At 37.3% G+C, this 20559-nt stretch overlaps 1 protein-coding gene across 1 annotated transcript in view; it reads left to right on the top strand.

Annotated features, from left to right (window-relative positions):
- The window catches only part of FBN2 (fibrillin 2), a 255390-nt gene that overhangs the window by 131680 nt on the left and 103151 nt on the right, over window positions 1-20559 (top strand). The window contains exons 8-14 of the mRNA XM_077768864.1: window positions 5775-5927; window positions 7401-7634; window positions 8568-8705; window positions 13420-13539; window positions 14452-14577; window positions 15838-15960; window positions 17802-17924. Of these exons, the coding sequence (XP_077624990.1) occupies window positions 5775-5927; window positions 7401-7634; window positions 8568-8705; window positions 13420-13539; window positions 14452-14577; window positions 15838-15960; window positions 17802-17924 (1017 nt within the window). The remainder of the gene's footprint in view (window positions 1-5774; window positions 5928-7400; window positions 7635-8567; window positions 8706-13419; window positions 13540-14451; window positions 14578-15837; window positions 15961-17801; window positions 17925-20559) is intronic.

The following is a 20559-nucleotide window of genomic DNA, read 5'->3' as shown; positions in this document are numbered from 1 at the left end:
TCCAATACAGTCTTACGGCTGAGTAGAGATTTCCAGACTGTAGAGCAGTGGTTATTTATATCTACTGAATTTGAAGAAGCCTCTTTGACATAAAAAATACTTTTTAGATCCACTCAGGATAAGTCAGTATCTTTGAGAAATTGCATTATGAAAAAGCAGCTGGGTATTTAGTAATCATTTTAAATGGATTTGTGTTTTATTAGTTACAGTGCAGTCTCCATATATGAGAATCACAGTTAGTGCCTGCATATAGTGAGGCATTTTATACTTTTTTTTTTCAGTGTTCACTGTAAATACAGATTTGTAGACCTCTCACGGTATCATTGCAGATTCCCAAAATCTGGAACTGGTATAGATTCCTAAAGGATTCCTAAAGAGCATCTCCTTAGTTTTACACATATTACCTTACTTGGAGTGTGATACTGTATTTGACCCATGAGTTGTTGATCGTGAATGGGGTTTCCCTGGTGTGCAAGTTTTCCACATGGGCTTGAAAAAGATGAGTTTTCTCCACTTGTTGAATAGATCTGTCCATTAGATGAAACTTGTTACCTGTACTATTCACATTTTTTCTTTGCTGAATTTTGTCTGCTTTATCTGTCCATTACCGAAAGAGGAATGTAAATATCCCACTGCGATAGTAGAATTCTCAGTTTCTCCATGTGGTTAAGTTTTTGTTTATATATTTTGATGTTATGTTACAAAATGAAGAATATTAAAAGTATTATGTTTTGCTGGTGAATTGAACCTTTTTTGTTCAGTATATATTGACTCTCTAAAATTGTTTTCTTCTTTATTTCTTACTACTTTATTTTTGTCTGTTTTATCTCATCATTGTGCGTCATATTTCATGAGTGGGGGTTGGAGGGTTTAAATATATGCCTGCTGTATATTTTTCCTCTCAATCTTTCTTTTTCCTTAGGTTGTAAATATATCTCCTCTAAACAGCCTAAGTCTAAGAAAAAATTAGTAATTTTTTCATAATCTGGAAATCTTTGTCTTTTAAATTGAGATTTAAATCCATTTGTATTTATATATAATGAATCCATTGTGTTTATTATAGTACAAACCAGTTTGTTTGTACTTCTGTTACCTTCTTTGTGCTTCTTATTTATCTTGCTTTTCTATTTTTCCCTCCTTATTGCTCTCTTTTTTATTTATCAGTTTCTCTCCTTCCCCCACACTCCATTCTTTTAACTTTATTGTTTATAAATTATATACTTGCATTTCTGTGGTTTTAATAGTTATCCTAGTATTTTAAGATGCGTATGTAACATAAAGTCTAAAATTAATCTGATTCATACTCACACTAAACAAAAAAGGAATATTAGAATGGTTACTGCACTTTGATTTCCCCCTGTCAACTTTTAAAAATTCTAGTCAGTTGCCACTGTTTCCTTGCGACAAATTAATCATAATTATTATTGTGTAATATTTTAGACCTTGTTTATATTTACCCACATATGTAACTATTTTTCCTCATTATTCCCACATATATTTCAAACCTTCTCTTTGGAATCATCTTCCTTTCGCCTGAAATACCTATTCTAGAATTTCCTTTAGCAAGAATATTTTGGCAGAAAATTATTTCTTTTTCTCAGTTCCTGCAAATCACCTTAATTTTCTCCCGGGAAAGATGGTTTCTTGGAATACAGAATTTTAGGTTGACAGCTACTTTATCATACTATACAGAAGATACAGTATTCCATTGTGTTTTAGCATCCATTGGTGCTAGTAAGAAGCCAGTGATTGCTTTAAATATTCCTTGTAGGGTAATCAGTCTCTCTAGCCATTTTAACCTCCTATTTTTTCTTTGTTGGTCTGCAGTTTCACAGTGAAGTGGCAAGCTGTGAGTTTCTTTTTATTTTTCCCATTCATTGAACTTCATATATCTGAGACTGTCTTGTAACATTGTTAGAAAGTTCTAAGGTAGTATCTGTTCAATATTGCCTCTCCCCCAGTATGTTCTAATACTCTTACTAGATGCATTTTACCTTCTCATACCTCACCTCCCTATTTCTTCACTGTGTATTTTAAACATTTTCCACATCTTTGTCTCTTTGAACTACATTGAAGAGAAATTATTGACATACATATTCGAACTCACTAATTCCCTTTTCAGCTATGTGCAGGATACTATTCAATATATCCACTAAGCATTTTATTTCAGTTATGATAGTTTTCATTGATAGAGGTTTCATTTAAATTTTTTAAGTCTGTTCTTAGATGGTTCATGGACTCTTTTTATCTGTTCACATGTTTAGACTTTAATTTCCTTAGGCATATAAAGTATAATTTAGTTGTAATTAATATTTAATGAATTATCATTAAAAATAATTACAAATTGTCCTGACCATTCTCATATCTGATATCTGATGTTTATTCAGCTGCTTTTGTTTATGCCTTGTTTCTATTTGTATTATTGATGTACTCATTTATTTAGCTGTTTATTTTTTGTTGTTGTGGTTAGCCACTCCTATCTCTTGGGACTTTGTCTATGAGAATTCTTTGAGATCTGCTTAATATTAAGCCCTCATGTGGGGCGCCTGGGCGGCTCAGTCGGTTAAGCGTCCGACTTAAGCTGAAGTCATGATCTCACACTCCATGAGTTCGAGCCTCTGTGCTGACAGCTTGGAGCCTGGAGCCTGCTTCGGACTCTGTGTCTCCCTCTCTCTCTCTGCCCCTCCCCTCTTCACACTCTGTCTGTCTGTCTGTCTGTCTCTCTATCTCTCTCAAAAACAAACAGTTAAAAAATATTAAGTCCTCATTTTCTGTATTTTACCTTTGTCAGTTGCGTGGTATCCCTACCTGAGGACCTCTGTGTAGTATATTCTTCCTTTGCAGTTTTTCAGACCACAGCCTAGTATGAATTGAGACATCAGAACTGTCTCTGTGAGGAAGAGTTAAAGATTCTTAGGAGAGTGTTGTTGTTGTTGTTGTTCTTGTTGTTGTTTTACCTCCACTCAGCGCCGAGGTAGGAGGCAGATAAGTCTCTGAGCTGCCCTCCTGTACATTATCACCTTGTCCTAAGGATATGGTTCCTTGGGGCCCTTCGTTTATGAGGAAGTTTCCTATTACATTTTGTGCTGGAAGGGAGAAGCTGGGCTTTTTATCTTTTATGCTCTGGACCCTGTGAAACTATCAGGGCTGAAATTCAGCGTCTCCAGAGCTTTGTACAAGCTGTAAAGCTGAAACTTAGCTCTGTGCTTACCTCTCAAGATTCCCGTTTGCACTTCATCGTGAGACTCTGTTTTTCACTTTCTTTCATGCCAGCTGGGTAATGTATTTTCAAAATATTTTTTTTTCATATTTTAAGCAGGATCTTTCCATTTTATTTAATTCTGCCACAAACCCTGTTCCAAGAGGGAGAAGAGTTAAATATACTGGCAAAATCAAATAGTAAGATTTTGATGGAAGAACTTTTTTCAGTTCAAGGCCATGGTTTTGCTTTTTTGTCATTTTGTTTTGTTTCCTGAGTTTTGTCTTTCATTTTGTCTCACACTTTATGGTACAAGCTCTTCCTTGCAGAATCCTTGAAGAGAGAAATACATTCAGCCTACTTTATAGTACCGAGTGTGTTTTCTTAGATTACTGCTAAGAGTTTAAGTCTTTCTTATCTATCTTACCCTATTCTTGAGGAATGTGGCAATCAAGTAAATCTAGGAATATGATACCTGGGGTTCCTGGAATAAATATTCCAAAAATTAATTTCCTGGATCATTTTTGGAAGTAGACACCTACCTGTGAAGTTACTCCCAGTGACAGTCTGTCCAAGCCCAGCTTGGACAGTTTATGAAATGTCTGCCATGCTCTCCAGTTTGCTGCATGCTTCAAATTTAGTACTTTGCTTTTGGCCATACTAGGCTGCTTTTGGGAAATGGAAGGAGTCATTCTCATTCTTAAAGGCAATACCTTAAAGCTGAGTCGCTTATTTAACAGTAGATTAGAAGCATCCTGAGGTATACTACAGACCATTTGAGAAATGTTTATTTTAAAGTCTGTATCTAGTACAAAAAAAATTGGGCCTTACCTATTAATGGAATTTTTTTTGTAATTGCTAGATTCATCTGCATTATCGACATGCAGCTCCTGATTGTTGTGGTACATTTTCTTCTTGCTGTCATAGACAAAGCTTCTTAGAACCTTCTTGATAAATCTGAATAGTCTCTAATGAACCAGACCCACAATTTTACCTCCATTGGTTACCATGAAGGTAATTTTAGTTGAAGACCACAGGGTGTGTAGGTGATATTAATATTTTATCCCTATGCAACTTTGTATTTTATGTTCTCTTACAATGATGTCTTCTAGGCTTTATCTTCCATTTTGATCCATTTTCTACTCTGCTGCCAGAGTGACCTTACATTATAGTCACATTTGATTATGTTAGCGCTCTACCCCAAACACTGTGGGATGACGCACAAACTCCTTGCCATCTCAGTCCTGCCAGGCCCCATGGTTACAGCCTAGGGTCCTCCCCTGACTTGACTTGTCATTATCATTTGACATAATTCAATGCCCCTAATTCTCAAAAATGTCTTGTCCCGCCTCATGGCTTACAACCCGGTGTGTACACAGGTCATTCACAGGTATATACCTGCAGCCTCACTGTTCTCAGGGTCCCAGTCTCCTGTATTCAACATCCCACATGGAACACGTTTTAAAGAGAAGCTTTGGACTATGGCCCCTAATCCTGTTTCTCCCCTTATCTTCCTGTCTCTGCTAAGTCAAAAACTTAGTAAATTTCCAAGACACCCTTTATCTCCTACCCCACTCCCAAGCAAGTTCCCCCTGAGCTGTACCTTCAAAATGCATCCGCCCTATGACCACTCTTATCATTGTCACTGCTACCACCACCATCCAGGCCCCCATCATCCCTTGCCAACTCCCATCACTGGTATTCCTGCACTCACTACTGTCAACAGCCAAAGAGTTCTCTTTAAAAATGTAAACCATTATCTTTCCTCTAATTGAAAGCATCCAGCGACTCTTACAGCACTCCAGATAAATTTGAAAAGTCCATCTCTGATCACCTACATGAACTTGTCTTTGATATCTCAATGAGTTCAGAGTCTTCCACTCTCCCTTCTGTATTCCCTTCTCTGGCCTCATTGGTCCCTTGTTTTTACACACATCAAGCACATCCCCTTCTTTGTCTTTGTCTTCATCTTTGTCTTCGTCCTTGTCTTCTTCATCATCTTCTACTTCCTTCTTGTTCTTCTTCCTTCTCCTCCTCCCCCCTTCTGCCCTTCTCCTCCTCTTTTTTCTCCTCCTCCTCCCCCTCAGATAACTGCATGACTCATGCCCTCACATCATGTGAGTCTCTGCTCAGATGTTACTATCTCAGAGGAGCTAATTGTGATCAACTTTTCTAGAATAGGAACTGTATCAGTCAGGTATTGCTGTGTAACAAACAACCGTAAACTCTCAGTGACGAACAGTACTGTGCATCTGCAAGTCAACTGGGAATTGGATAATCTAGGCTGGATTTGAGTTCTTACTTTCTTTCAAGCTCTGGATTTGTAATATGAGTTCATATCTGCTTCATGTCTTTCATTTCTATATGCCTGGGATATGGCATAATAGGTCAATGAGCGTTGGCTCAGTAAATAAGTAAGGAAATGAACAAGTGTTACAGAAATTAAGAGAACAAATAGGTATAATGGAGGTTAAGTAAAATTTCCTTTGCTTAGCCTCTTCTAATATATAAACTAATGAAGGTAAAGACCTGAAATAATTCTGCCACATCTTCTGTTTTGTTTCCCCATGTTCAGATCAGAGGACAGGCACGTGTTTCTCAGGCCTGGTGAATGGTCGCTGTGCACAAGAGCTCCCAGGCAGAATGACAAAAATGCAATGCTGCTGTGAGCCCGGCCGCTGCTGGGGTGTCGGAACCATTCCTGAGGCCTGTCCCGTCAGAGGCTCTGGTGAGCAGCTAAATTCTCGTCTCCTTGCGATGGGCAGTGTTAGGAAAATCGGCAGCAGTAACATACTTTGCTCTTCTTGAAGTCAAGTCATATGTGTATTCCCGTCACTATATTCAACATGACTAGGGTGTTTTGGGGAGGGAGAGGGCAGCATTGTGTATTTGGGATCAGTTTTGATTATATCCACTTTATTAATATCAGAAAAATCCCTGAAAGCTGATTACGACTTGTCTTTGTGCAAGTAGTGTTAAAATTATTCTGAACGTCAGTATTTCAATTTAATTTAGGAATCTCCTGATCTTTCATTTCGGAGCTTTGACTCTCTTTGAGTAATCTCCATGTATATTTTATTTTAGGAGTTCCCCTATTTTCTAGTATCCCAGTCCTTGGAGATATTTCTTCATTTCTAATAACCTTAATAATAATACAAGGGTAAAAGGATACCTGTCATTCATTTTGCTATATTAACTAACCATATAACTGAAGCTGTATCAGGAAATTTCTTTAGGATGAATGGGAAGTAGCTCTTCTTGTTAATGTAATATGAATGGTAAATTACAGTTAATGTTTATCAATTACATACAGGCATAGCAGTATGTTTTATTATACTGCCTTTATGTTAATTATAGTATTATGAAAACAGTTAAACCTTTTGAACTATGCTTATAAAGATAGGTATCTCTATGTACCATTATGGAGAAAAATACTAAGGTACATTCTTTCAAAATCTCTAAGCTATACCGTATCAAAGTTGAGTACTAAAATGCTTTCCAAAAAGCAGCATTAATGCATAGTATATAATTCTGGAAACTCATGGTCTCTCTAGTAATACTGATACTGAAAGAGTTGCTTAAGTTAATAATTTTCATTTCTACTGTCACAGTGCCCTAATTCTGAGAACAGTTAAGGAAATACGGAGATTATTTATAGCCTTGCTTCTTTTCTCTCAGTTTTAATGCTTGGGGAAATAAGGCAAAGATTGAAAAGCTGACTAAACACTGTCTTCTGTTAAAATCCATACTAGAAAAAAAGTATTTTCTGAAGCCACATTAATCACTTAAAGGAGATAGGAACAATGTGTAGGTGCAAAGCTGATGCAGTTTTCAGTAACACCAAATATAAATAATGAATTACTACAGCTTTCATTCTCATCCATTTAAGGAAATTTCTTGGATGTATAGTGATATCTGGAATTTTACAAGTTAAACTTGGGGAGATAAAATCAAAATGCACATAGTGACAAATCTTTGGTTATGCAACTCAATTAAAATATGGCAAATAGGTTTTAAGTTTTCTTCTGAAACATGTCTACCTTTTCCTGCTACTGCTAGCATTGAAAACATTTATCAAGATAATACCCTACATACTCAGACCAAATAATAGAGATAACCTGAAATAATCTTATAATATACAGATGGCTTATATCACGCAGAAGAGCATCCATCTATGTTGAACCGATCTTTTTTCTTCTAGAGGAATATCGCAGACTTTGCATGGATGGACTTCCAATAGGAGGGATTCCAGGGAGTGCTGGTTCCAGACCTGGAGGCACTGGGGGGAATGGCTTTGCCCCAAGTGGCAATGGCAATGGCTATGGCCCAGGAGGGACAGGCTTCATCCCCATCCCTGGAGGCAATGGCTTTTCTCCTGGAGTTGGAGGAGCTGGTGTAGGGGCCGGGGGACAGGGGCCCATCATCACTGGACTAAGTGAGTGTTTACTCTTTGTGTAGACTTTTTCATTTTCTGCCTTAAATGATATTATAATACCTAACATTTTTTTCACAAGGGGTGTGTGTGTGTGTGTGTGTGTGTGTGTATAAAAACGTATTTCAGGATCTAAAATAATGTAGTAGTAAAAAAATTCTTCGGAAAATATAATTTTTCTATTCCTTAAGCTTTCTAAATTGGAGAGAGGAAGAGTGACCCAGGTTCTCTTTGAAAATAAAGACGAGAGCACAGGAACACTCCAGTCCAGATGACACCATTAAAGAGCGTGTTTTTGGTTCCAGTATATTTCATTTGGCCGTTTGGAAGCTGCCCTGTTCATACACCCCTTGAATTATTTTCCAGAACCATTTCTCAACTGAGATAAACTGAATAAGTCTTGCTCTGTGCCTATCCAAATATTTTAATGAAATATCTTTCTTTTCCTCACCCTTTTTTGTTGAATAACTTGGGCTTCAAGCCAGAACTGGCATTGGTGTACTTGACATTTAAGTCCATTCTTTTTATAAGAACTGCTCTTGCTAATAATATTTAATGATGTCCTACAGTGTTCTGTTTATTCTTTTTGGCATGTGGCCTATTTACTATATCTGAATATTCAGCACAGTTACAGGGGGGAAGAAAGGGAAATGGAAAGCATTCAAATGTACAGTAGAACATTTCTGAAATTTTGAAAAGACATCATTATGGGCAAGGTCTCCAGATGTAATAACTTAACAAATGCAAGTTACAACCATGTGTCTCAGGAATATTTTTTAGATTTTCAATGTTCAAGTTTTAATGTAGAGTAATATGAATATTTGCTATATACACCTAATGAGTGGACTATTAAATAATCCTCTTAAAAATCAACTTTAATAAGAACAGTGCATGTTGTAATGATGAAAACACCACTTGTGCTTTCATTCTGTATAGCTATTCTGAACCAGACAATAGATATCTGTAAGCACCACGCTAATCTCTGTTTAAATGGACGCTGCATACCTACTGTGTCCAGCTACCGATGTGAATGCAACATGGGGTACAAGCAGGATTCAAATGGGGACTGCATAGGTAAGCTCATGATTATTTAATGCTTCTGTGTTTTTTCATAGCTTTCAGACTATCAACTGGAATCAATTGACTGGATAGTATTGGTCTGGATAGTATTGGACTGGATAGTATTAAAACAAAAGTCTTTCAAAGCAAAGCTAATTTCCACCCTGTCGCTCCTGTGTGCATGGTCTTCCGTAGGCTCCTCTAACCTGCTGCTGAGATAGGCCCCTTCAAGAATCCCCGCCTTTTCCACCTGTTAAATACTTAGATTTTTGTCTCTGCCTCTCTCTTTCCTTCCTTCTTTGCTGGGCAACACTAGATATATGGTGGTGTCGTTACCATACAGAAGAAGGTGCAGATTGGAAGGAAGTAGTTGATGAGTCACTTTGGGGCATTTTGAGTGTTAGGCATCTGGGATGTTGAGTTACAAAGGCCTAAAGCTAGAGTTACAGGTTGAGGTATCAGTGACATACAGGTGGCTATTAGAACCATGAGGGTGAATATTGTCACCTGGGCTGAACCCCAGCAAGAGTAGAAAGATAATGGCAGTACTGTGGCTGGAACCCTGTGCAATAGTAGCATCGTCCCATGAAGAAAACTGAGCAGTAGTTTTGGTGAGACAGCAAAATAATCCAGAAACTTCTATGTCCCTGAAGTTCCACAAGGTACCCTTTGGAAAGGAAAGTAATGGCAAGTGAGAAGTATGGCAGAAAAATCAGATCCCTTGAGAATAGTTTCAGTTTAGGAGTAGTCTAGCAAATGATTGTGTGTATGTTTCACAATGAGCATAACCCTAAGTACCCTATTTGGGTTCACGTCTTCTGTTACAACATACGGATGACAGACCAGGAACAGAGAGTATTATACTTTTGCCAGAGAAAACTGAAAAGTTTTAAGTGTACTATGATTATGAAGGAAAATGTGAGCCAAGTATGATGTTTTGATCATATTGAAAAACCAATCATTTTGAACTACATACAGAGCTATAAGATCAGAATGATTCAGTGAGGCTTAGCTCAGGATCCTCATGTACAATTCCACAAGTTTTGCATTGCACAAGTCTAGAGGGACCATTCACATAATCTATTTAAATGTCTCACTCTAGGGTTATACAGGAGCCCTGGCTTAACTGATACTCCTGGACACTTGTTTAAGTGATAGACCAGGTGATTATTTTTGGATCACTGTGAAATACTGATATATTTATTATTATATGACTTGTAAATGATTTTTCTATTAGAAAAACATGATTATAAGTATATAATATATAAAATCTTGTACGTACATAGAAAATCAACTGAAATCTGACTGACTTTTTCTTATTGCTACTAATATTTATCATTCATGTGTCTCTGCATGATTCACTGACCTACAGATAAGTAGGCCAGAAGTTTAATATTTTGTTTAAATTAGCCACAGGTCCCCATTTATTTCATATTAGCACCCAGGTGTACTTTATTCTACCTAGGAAAACACCTGTACTCCAGGAATTTTGTGAACCATTCATATAAAGAAGGAGTATCTTTAAGGATCAAGAGGTTTTTTTTGGTAGTCATGCATCCAACCCACCCATTCCTCAACAAGGGTTCATCTAAAGAATTAAGTCCTACAGAAAGTTATGTCAGTAACTATTTCTGTGGTTCCCCCAAGGGTGATGCACAGGGAGTATAACTCCAGATGCAGAATATGGGAACTAATCACCTACAGCAGTTATTCTAAATAGGTTCTTCCTTTTCTGGAACGCACATGAGAAGGGCTGCTATCACCCTTTTAAAACACGGTGTCTGTGGTAGCATTGGGATTGCACATCTTTACAGTTAATATGTTAGTATATCTCCAACTTTTGTACTTTACCCAAACATTGTTACACAGTTCCATTCTAGATTGATCTCATCCTCTAGTCCTGCAAAGTTAAAACCCAAGCAAGGTTATCTTTCGAACCATAGTAATTCATAGAGACAAAGATAAGTATCAGGGCATATTTTCAGAAAGTAAGTTTTTAATACTTTTATTTCAGTATTCTCTGTAGGTTCAGCTTTTGATCACTTTGAGTTTGAGTTTATAAGTAAGTCGGGACATCAGAAAAAGTTCAGAGGATATGAGTTAACTAGCTTTTTAAATTATAGGAGCCCAAAATAGGGCTAGTAACTACTTTAATTATACTGTGTTTTGAGGAATAACAAACTGTTATTGTTATTTGGGAATTTGTTGTACATACTGATGAAGGTACATAACATGAAAGGTGGTAACTCTTTTAAAGGATCACAGGCAAGTAAAATAGAATTGGATCCATTTTGCTATTCTAAGAAGTACTCCTGAGACCTGAAAATGGTTTTATTTACTCACCACACCTTTCTCTCCTTTCCTTGAGAGTTCTACTCTCCAATGTAATTCTGGCACTCGTTTATGTCTGTATAAGACAAACTGCTATTAGCAGTAGGTGTTAATTCCACTCAAATCATTCTACTTTGGGAGAGTAAGAAATAATTCCTGTTTCTGTTGGCCTGCAGATAATCTTAGAGCCTTTGCCAATTAACTGTTTACTAATTTGGAATATAAAATACTTTTCAAGGCTAAATATTTCTTATCCAATAGTTATCTGAGAATGTAACCATTTTGATAATCGGCATTTTTCTCAATGACTTCATTTATTTCAGAAGTTTAAAAACTTGTGAATTTTGCTTAAAAGAACTAAGTTCCCAATGAAAACATGGGAAGTATCCCAAGTGCACAGTGTCCCTGTTCCCCTTACACAAGGTGACACGGAGGTGATTACTTGGAAGTACTAGGTCATGAGACCTCAGAATCCACAGCCACGAAATGTACATTTCAGAACATGGCAGCGGTCATTTCTGATTAGGCTAAAACTTAAAATCTTACAGCAGTCCTAAAATATAAGTGGGTTTTTAAAGGCATGGATTTTAAATGCACTAATACTTGTTTGATAGATGTTTTCACTTCTCAAGAAGAAATAAATAAGTTACCTCCTGTATCTTTCTGTGTACACTGATTCCTTGGTGTGATCTCTGAGGGGCTAAGGGCTCTGATGTCAAAATAATGGCCAGAGCTGTCATAGCAGTGAGGAGCCCTGGGAACAGGTTTTCAAGGAAGGAAAAGGCCTTGAGAAGTGATCTGGATTCCCTAAAAGTTTTCCTCAGGAGAGGGGCTTGGGTGCATGGTCTCAGAGCTTTACAGTGACGCTTCTGAAAAGGTGCATCAACAACACATTTTTAATTGTTGCATTTCAGACGACGTACCCTAGAGAATTAAAGCATCTTCCATGCTGCAAGCTCAGGGTGATAATTCATACTGGAAAGTCCACTAAGTATACTTTATTGCTTGTTCATGCTCTAAACTCTGTCTTCTCTCATTTTGCTTCCTTCCTTTGGCCCGGTAGAATTGATGTTATCAACCAAAAGTTGAAATGTAAGTGAATCTTAATGGGCTGAAGGCATCCTTGGATGAATTGAAAAAGCATTGAATCCTGTTATTCTCTGTTGTTTTTATTTAATTTGCTGTGAGATTTTTTTTTGTTCCCCTCCTGTACCAGAGAGGGCTTAATTGCTTTTACTCTGAGTGTTTATATAAATGAGTTTGGTGAGTTTGATAGATTACAGTTTCTTTTTAAAGACCATCTGTGAAAGGAGTAATCTGTTTATTAAAATGGTAAACCTGTGAATTCATTTGATTGTTGTGCTCTCCAACTTAGCTAAAATTATATATGTTAGTGGCTTCTACATGTACATGAAATGCCAAGTCATATGCCCTCACCAGCCAGCGAGGTTTTTAATTTGCTAGCATTCAAAATTATGTTTCATGGGCATTGCTGAGAGAAGATGGATTTAACTTTTTCTGACTCTGGCACATGTGACTTTTCTGGGCTTTGGGTAGTCCAGACTATTCAATCTGCNAGATCATGACCTAAGCGAAAGTCGGACGCTTAACCGACTAAGCCACCCAGGCGCCCCTCAATCTGCCATTTGTCTTGCAGCCCCTGAATTCTGCGATGGGTTTGCCTCTAATCAGGCCTTAGAACTAAATGAAAAGCAGTAATGTTTCTCACATTTAGGATCAGAACTTGCATTTTCATTGAACTTGATTTATGAAAAAAATTCCTGTGCCCATTTAAGGTCCTAAAGAAATCTGAGGCTACTGAATATAATAGACTTTGTCTTAATCAATTTCCATTTTATGCCTCACCATATGTTACTTCAAACAACCATGCCTTGGTGCCTACATAGTTACATATCTAATTGAGGACAACATAGACTAACAAAGAAATTCCACAATCTATACATACATATCTTCAAACATCTTTTATTGGGTTTCTAATACTGTACGAGGCTGTGGAGAGGTTATTAACTTGCCCGGATTGCTATAGATAAGTGTTACTGCTTTTTGGAACTCATGGCTATGAGTTTGCAGTCAGCTTTTAAAAAAAAATAAAAGCTTCTCAGAGCTTTTAATCATTGTGCATTTTTCAAATTGAAAAATCATTATTTCATGATTAAAGCAAATTCCCTTGTACTTTCCAATAGGCAATATTTTTGTAAATCTCTAGACTGGCCTCTGTATTTGAAGAAAGGAATTCTCATTCATTTATAAATACTCTGCTATTTAGACTATTACCACTGACTGGCCTTTTCTCAAATTTGGGGGGCCTCAGTGTACTTTAAACAAACATTTCTAGAAAGGGAGTGAAGTCTGTAATGGTTTCTTTTGCTGCTCACAGATGTTGATGAATGCACATCAAATCCCTGCACTAATGGAGATTGTGTTAACACACCTGGATCCTATTATTGTAAATGTCATGCTGGATTCCAGAGGACTCCTACTAAGCAAGCATGCATTGGTAAGGCAGTTTGCTTTCACATATGAAAATGTTCCATGAAATATAGTGACCCAGGCTGTTGAGGTTAAAAGTAAATTTATTAAAATAAGACATGGAATGAAGTAAGTGCTGTTACATTACTACAGATTTATTTTATACTTCCCTCAGAAGTGCTTCCTTTAAACATAAACACTATTTGCGTATGTAACCCTCACAATGGGATATCTGGCTTTGCAAAAAAAAAAAAAATATATATATATCAGTTTCTCTCCCTTCCCTAGATCATAGCTTCCTCTCTCCAAGTCACATCAGTAGCCTTACTGCTTTCTGAGCTTAAGATTTATAGTCATTCCCAACTACTGTTTCCTTTGAACCTCACACACAGTCCGACACGAAGTCAGGCCTTGTCGTGATTCACAGTTTTGTGGCTACACTCACCACCGTCCTCCAAACTGATTCATATAAGAATTCTTTTAGCAGATGACTCTGTTTGTCTTCTTTTTCATATCCTATTCACCCACGGGTAGTTGCTTGGAGAAGCTTACCCAGCAGGTGACATCATGTTGCTCTTAACCCCGATAGTTGGACGTTCCTGTGTTGTTACTCAACAGCCTGCTCTGAATTTGGAGGTCTTTGACCACTGTGTCCACAAGAGTTGCACCAGCCACTCCACTGCACTGCTCCCCTTCGCCTAGCTTCCCTGCACATGCCAACCCATTTTCCTCTTTCTTGGCCTCTTCAGCTACTGTAAGTCAGAGCTATTAAAAAAAAAAAAAAAGGTGGTGAGAGATGGAAATTTTGCTAACGAAGCAACGTGATCTTAGGTATAACATGTAAGACAGATTGGATATTGAACATCACATTTATTAAGTTACTGTTTGTTTCTGTGGTTACTGTAAAAGTGTAATGTTTGGCCATTCTTCATTGTCCCAGATATTGATGAGTGCATCCAGAATGGGGTCCTTTGTAAAAACGGTCGATGTGTGAACACAGATGGAAGTTTCCAGTGCATTTGCAATGCCGGCTTTGAATTAACTACAGATGGAAAAAACTGTGTTGGTATGGAAACTGCCTGCTCCCTTGCAAAAGATTTTTAAGGGATATACATTTTTATTTAGAACCATATATGCTATTTCCATGAAAGCTCATACAACACACATGTGAGAATTCTTCAGATGACTTAGGTAAAATGTAAATGCATTTAACATGAGACCCTCAAAGTAAAAGGAAAGATTGTTTGGAAATGTTATAACAGTGAATAATTTACTGCTTCTGGGAATTTTCTGTGTGGTATATGTTTGATTAAAAATAGCAGTTTTTCTTCTACTGTAGGTAATTATTTCACATTTTGCCATTATAACACCAACAGGTTAGAAAAGGTCTTCCCCTGACCTCTGATCTCCTATCTGACCTCTGAATATAAAAAGGTTTAGCAAGGGGTACCTGAGTGGCTCGGTCGGTTGAGCGTACAACTTCGGCTCAGATCATGATCTTACAGTTCCTGGGTTCAAGCCCCATATCAGGCTCTGTGCTGACAGCTCAGAGCCTGGAGCCTGCCTCAGATTCTGTGTCCCCCCCTTGCCTCTCTGCCCCGTCCCTGTTCGTGCTCTGTCTCAAAAATAAATAAAACATTAAAAAAAAGTTTTAAAAAAAGGCTTAGCATATGTAATAATCGGATCTCTAAATTTGAGGTCCTGGCAATGCAGTAGATACCAGTGCCTCACAGAAATAACTCTGTTCACACAGCGACTGATGATAGTTCACCCACTGATAGAAGTCTGGATCATTTCACTTGTACTCCTAAAGTCATATTAATGATTTTGCTAATCAAAGTTAAAACCCTTCTCATGTGGTTTGAATAACAACTAAATACAACATTTACTTAATTTTTTTAAATTTTTTAAAATTTTTATTTATTTTTGAGAGAGAGAGAGAAAGACAGAGCATGAGCAGGGGAGGGGCAGAGAGAAAGGGAGACACAGAATCCAAAGCAGCCTCCAGGCTCTGAGCTGTCAACACAGAGCCGGATGCGGGGCTTGAACTCATGGACTGCAAGATTATGACTTAAGCCAAAGTCAGACGCTTAACTGACTGAGCCACCCCGGCGCCCCAACATTTACTTCTTTGTCTTCGTGTCTCTTATTACGCTAAAGGCATAAAGGCTCTCACTTGATTGGCATTCAGATTAGGAAAAAAAAAAAATCAGCGAGTACATGGCTCATTTATGTAGTAGAATGTGATTGGTGATTATTAGTGGAAGGAGAGGGAGCCAGTTCCCACAAGGACGGTGGCATAAGTAACTCCACTCTTCTCCTGCAGATCATGATGAATGTACGACTACCAACATGTGTTTGAATGGCATGTGCATTAATGAAGATGGTAGCTTCAAGTGCATCTGCAAACCAGGATTTGTCTTGGCTTCAAATGGGCGTTACTGTACTGGTACGTATGACCCTGAGATTGGAAAGTAACCATGATTGAAACCATCTTTTCTATTTGAATGAATCATGCAAGAATTACTTCCGTTTCTTCATGCAGATCTCATATTATTCATGTCTCTTGCTAATTCAGTGAGGCAGGTGTCTAAAACTTCCAGAGAAACACACATTGTGGTCTAGGAACAGTGATATCTTTACAAAAATAATAATGGTGTGGGAAAAATTAAGGGAATGACAGATTGGTCTTAGCAATTCTGGAAGAGACAGTGTAGAAATAATTTCTCTATAGCCCATGCCTAAACAGAAACGAGGAAGAAAGAAACCTTGAGAGGTTTTCATTTTTGTGTGCTGAGACACTGTCATTCATTACTCATTTTGTATTACATATTTTCCATCAACTAATTTACAGATTGTGACTATATCATTATCTAAAAATCTTACATTGACTTAGTGAAGAAATAATTTGAACATTTCTACCAATTTTGTTTATAAAGCCATTTTCAAAACTAAGCACCAGTTTTAGTGCTTACTTTAGTAAGCAAAGAAGTGCTTCTTGGAAATAAATAAGACTATATTAGATTTATATTCGCAGTTTGAATTTAGTAAGATGATTAGGTTTGTATTCACAATATGAATTTAGTAAGATGGAATAAATTTTGCAGGTTTTTTTCTCAGTTTTCTCCTTTTAGATGAAATCAACTCTTTGAATGCATTCTGCCTTCCATTACACATTTATCTGAATACCAAATAATTTCAGCAAAATTCCAGGGAGTTTTGAGGGAGAAAAATCAAGACTGATTCTTATATTTCTGAATAAAAAATAGCTTCTGAACTATTCAAGCAAGTGGAGTACATTATTCAGTAGAAATATTGTAGCTCTACTGTTTCAAATCAAGACTGAGATGTCATCTCAAGGTTGGCTAAATTGGATTTAATACAGGATTTGAGTTTAGTATTATTCCAGGGTGTAACATTACCTTACAGCATGTAACTTTCAGTATTTCCTCAGAAAATTACATACACGGATAAATATGACCTAAATCTTAGCAGTTTTTGCTGTCTTGCAATTTCTTAACTTATTTCCTTATTGGAGATCTTTTGCCATCTGCAAATTAAAATGTTCGTGATTTGGCAACCCTGTGTTTTGAGGGCTATTTCATCTTTCAGGGAAGCCATTGATTGTTGGGTTACATGGGATAAACCTGAGTAGACTGAAAATTAAGAGGTGCTCCATATTTTGTTATTATGAATTGATCGACTTAATATGAGAAAAGCATGTCTCTTTAGTTTGAATTTTATGTGTGTAAAAATAATTACAAGAGTGCCTGAGTGACCTAGTCGGGTAAGCATCTGCCTCTTGACTTCAGCTTAGGTCATGATCTCATGGTTCATGAGACTGAGCCCTGCACTCTCAGCACAGAGCTTGCTTGGGATTCTCGCTCTTCCTGTCTGCCCCTCTCCCCCCTCTCAAAATAAATAAACTTTTTAAAAAAGAAGGTAATTACAAACATTTACCTTAGTTTTAAGAATTTGTTTTACTTAATTAACTTGAATTAAATGTCATTTACTGTTAAACAGGATTGGCATAGAAATAATGAAAAATGAGTGTGTAAGGCTCTTTTGTTCCTAATGGATAAAGTGAGGCAACTTTGAGTCAGTATTTCTGAAAGCGCATTTGAAAGAGTTGTATTTATACCTAAGATTTGTTATCACATCTGTGTGTCCTTCCATAAATTATAAAATGGAAAACAGAGGGTTGTTAGTCTAGAGTGATACAACAGGAATATGCTGTAATAAGGTTAAATTTACTCACTAATGGCCAGAGTTGTGTTCCCCCCTGAACAGATGTGGACGAATGCCAGACCCCAGGAATCTGCATGAATGGGCACTGCATCAACAACGAAGGGTCCTTCCGCTGTGACTGTCCCCCAGGCCTGGCTGTGGGCGTGGACGGACGTGTCTGTGTTGGTAAGTGAACCATTCTCTAATTGCCCCAGTGTCCAAATAGTCTTTGAAAAAGGGACAAAGATGTATCCATACTGTGGAAAAGTGTTTAGCCATAAAAAGGTATGAAGCACTGATAAATGCGGAAGTATGGATGAGCTTTGAAAACATTAATGCTGAGTGAAAGGAACCACTCACAAAAGCCCAGATAGTTTATGATTTTGTTCATATGAAATGTCCGAAGCAGGCAAATCTATAGAGACAAAGCAGATTTGTGTTACTTAGAACAGAGAGGGTGGGGATGCCAGGAGAAGGGGATAGTACCTAAAGGCATCTTTGAGGTGGTGAAGTGTTCTAAAATCAGTTGTAGTGGTGGTTATATGTTTCTGTGTCTATGCAAAACAAAAAAACTATTGTACTCTTTAAATGGGTGAATTCTTAGGTATGTGAATTATACCTCAGTAAAGTGGCTTAAAAAAATGTACAGGGAGTCCACCTAACTCCTTGCAGAAGGCTCTGATGGATGCAATTAAAAAAAACAAAAACTGAAGAAGAAAGGTGCTTGGGTGGCTCAGTAGATTAAGTGTCTGACTGTTGATTTCAATTCAAGTCATGATCCTACAATTCATGAGATTGAACCCCACATTGGGCTCTGTGCTGACAGTGCAGAGCCCGCTTGGGATTTTCTCTCTCCTTCTCTCTCTGCCCCTACGTCTCTCATCTCTCTCTCTCTCTCTCTCTCTTTCAAAATAAGTATTTGTAAAAAATGCAGAAGAAAAAGGAAATTATCCTTAAAAAATAAAATGAAATCATACTTAAATCAAGATCCTTGATAATGTTAGCTGAGTCTTGAAGTACATTGGATTTAGATTTTGTAGTTCATAACACATAAGATGAAATGGGGATTGTGGTGGTGGTATTTAAATAAGCCCTATAGTTGCTCAGACACAATTTAAAATGTAAGCAACTTCTACTGTCGAATTTGGACTTCTGTCAAAAGGTAGAAAAGATTTTACATAGTTATTCCTTATCGCTGTGCAGGTAACTATAGAAACGAGCAGAATATGAAAGAGAATATATATTTTATTCTAAACTATTCCAAATTACTTTGCTTTTTATTAAAGGGCACTTTTGCCACATGGGTTCCATGCAAATCAGAGTTAGCAGGCATCACATTTAAAGAGGTAAATCAAAAATGTCTTTGGCATTTCAGAACCCAACCATGTGTCCTAACGATTACAATAGCAGAGTGAGGTTTCTATAAAAATGCATTTAATGCAGTTTTCTCTCCAGTGGGCTTTCATGAGATCCCGAGGGGCATTACCCATCATGCACCTGCTGTTTCTCAGGTGATTCTGTAAAAGGGGGACACACTCATTGGTTTAGGGCGTATAGATGACAGAAATAAAATTGTTTCTTAGACATAGGTGATAATATTTTACTCCTCCTTATGGGAATCAAAACATTTGGATCCCAAGGTGAGGAAGAAGAAAAGAAGCAACAGCAGATGGTAATAATCTGTCCACTTAAGTTCATCTACTGTCTCCAATTTAGGATGTATTTCAGCTTACATGATTGTCAGCACTTCACTCAGGGATGTTTTAAATACAGCAGCAGAAGAATGTAGCTCCTTCCTGCTTCAGGGAGTTAAAATATTTTCAGTTGCTTTAATATACTTAGCTGCCCTTTTCCTTTACCTGAATGATTCTGTTGAAATCTATGATGAGTACAAACCAGTTTTAGAATAAGAACTTATTTTTCCTTTAAGCAACCAGTGTGTAAGTAGCTTTGAGGAATTCAGTCACTGTCTAAACACAAATCATCGTTCTTCCTTGCCACATACAGAAAAGGCATCAGACATTGTTGCAAAGCCTCCAGGTTTTCACAACTGTGGTCACTTAAACTTTTGAAAATAAAAACACCATTTGTTCTAGGTATAAAATTATATATTGCTGTTCCCGACACCTGCTAGACATTCTTCCTTGATCTCTTCTACCTTTGGTGATGCTTTTGAGATGCATTGATTGTTGTTGTTAGGAATGAATCACTACTGTTAATTCTTATTAATTAATTATTATCAATTTCATATTTTTCTTTGGTTTGTTTTTGTTTCATTAGACACTGAGGTGTGAGTTTTTATTTTCAAAAAATTAAACCGTTATTGTAATTGATATGTTGAAGAAGCATGACTCACAGGCAGGATGTAAAAGGCAACTATATTTTGGTCTCTCCCATCCCTTTAAAAAGTATCTTTAAATTTATTGAGTAGAACCCACTTACCCAGTAAGTAAGGAAGAACACTCAGGCAACCCTATAACTTTACTATTCATAAATAGCAAAGGTCTATGTGACTACTTTAGGTAATGAAAATAGTGTAACTATAGAAATTAGAATGCCCAGATACAATAATATTCTGAACCTGACTTGAAGTTACAACTTCCCTTGCAAGCTCAAACCTTCATGAGCAAGAACTTGCTGACTCCACAAGGGTCAAAGTGCAGAAGGAGAGGTGAGGGGCAGGGACACTGGTGACTGTTTTAGGATGGCTTCAAGATTTCTGAGTTTGCCAGATATTTAAAGCCACCCCTTGCTTTCATACTTCCTTCAGAGGCATTCAGCTGCCCTTCCTGACATGCAGACACTGCATTTTCCTCCTGGG

Source organism: Crocuta crocuta, unplaced genomic scaffold (assembly GCF_008692635.1).
Source record: "Crocuta crocuta isolate KB4526 unplaced genomic scaffold, BGI_CrCroc_1.0 scaffold64, whole genome shotgun sequence".
NCBI lineage: Eukaryota > Metazoa > Chordata > Mammalia > Carnivora > Hyaenidae > Crocuta > Crocuta crocuta.
The sequence above is the reverse complement of the archived record's forward strand: the minus strand, read 5'-3'. Positions and strand labels throughout refer to the sequence as shown.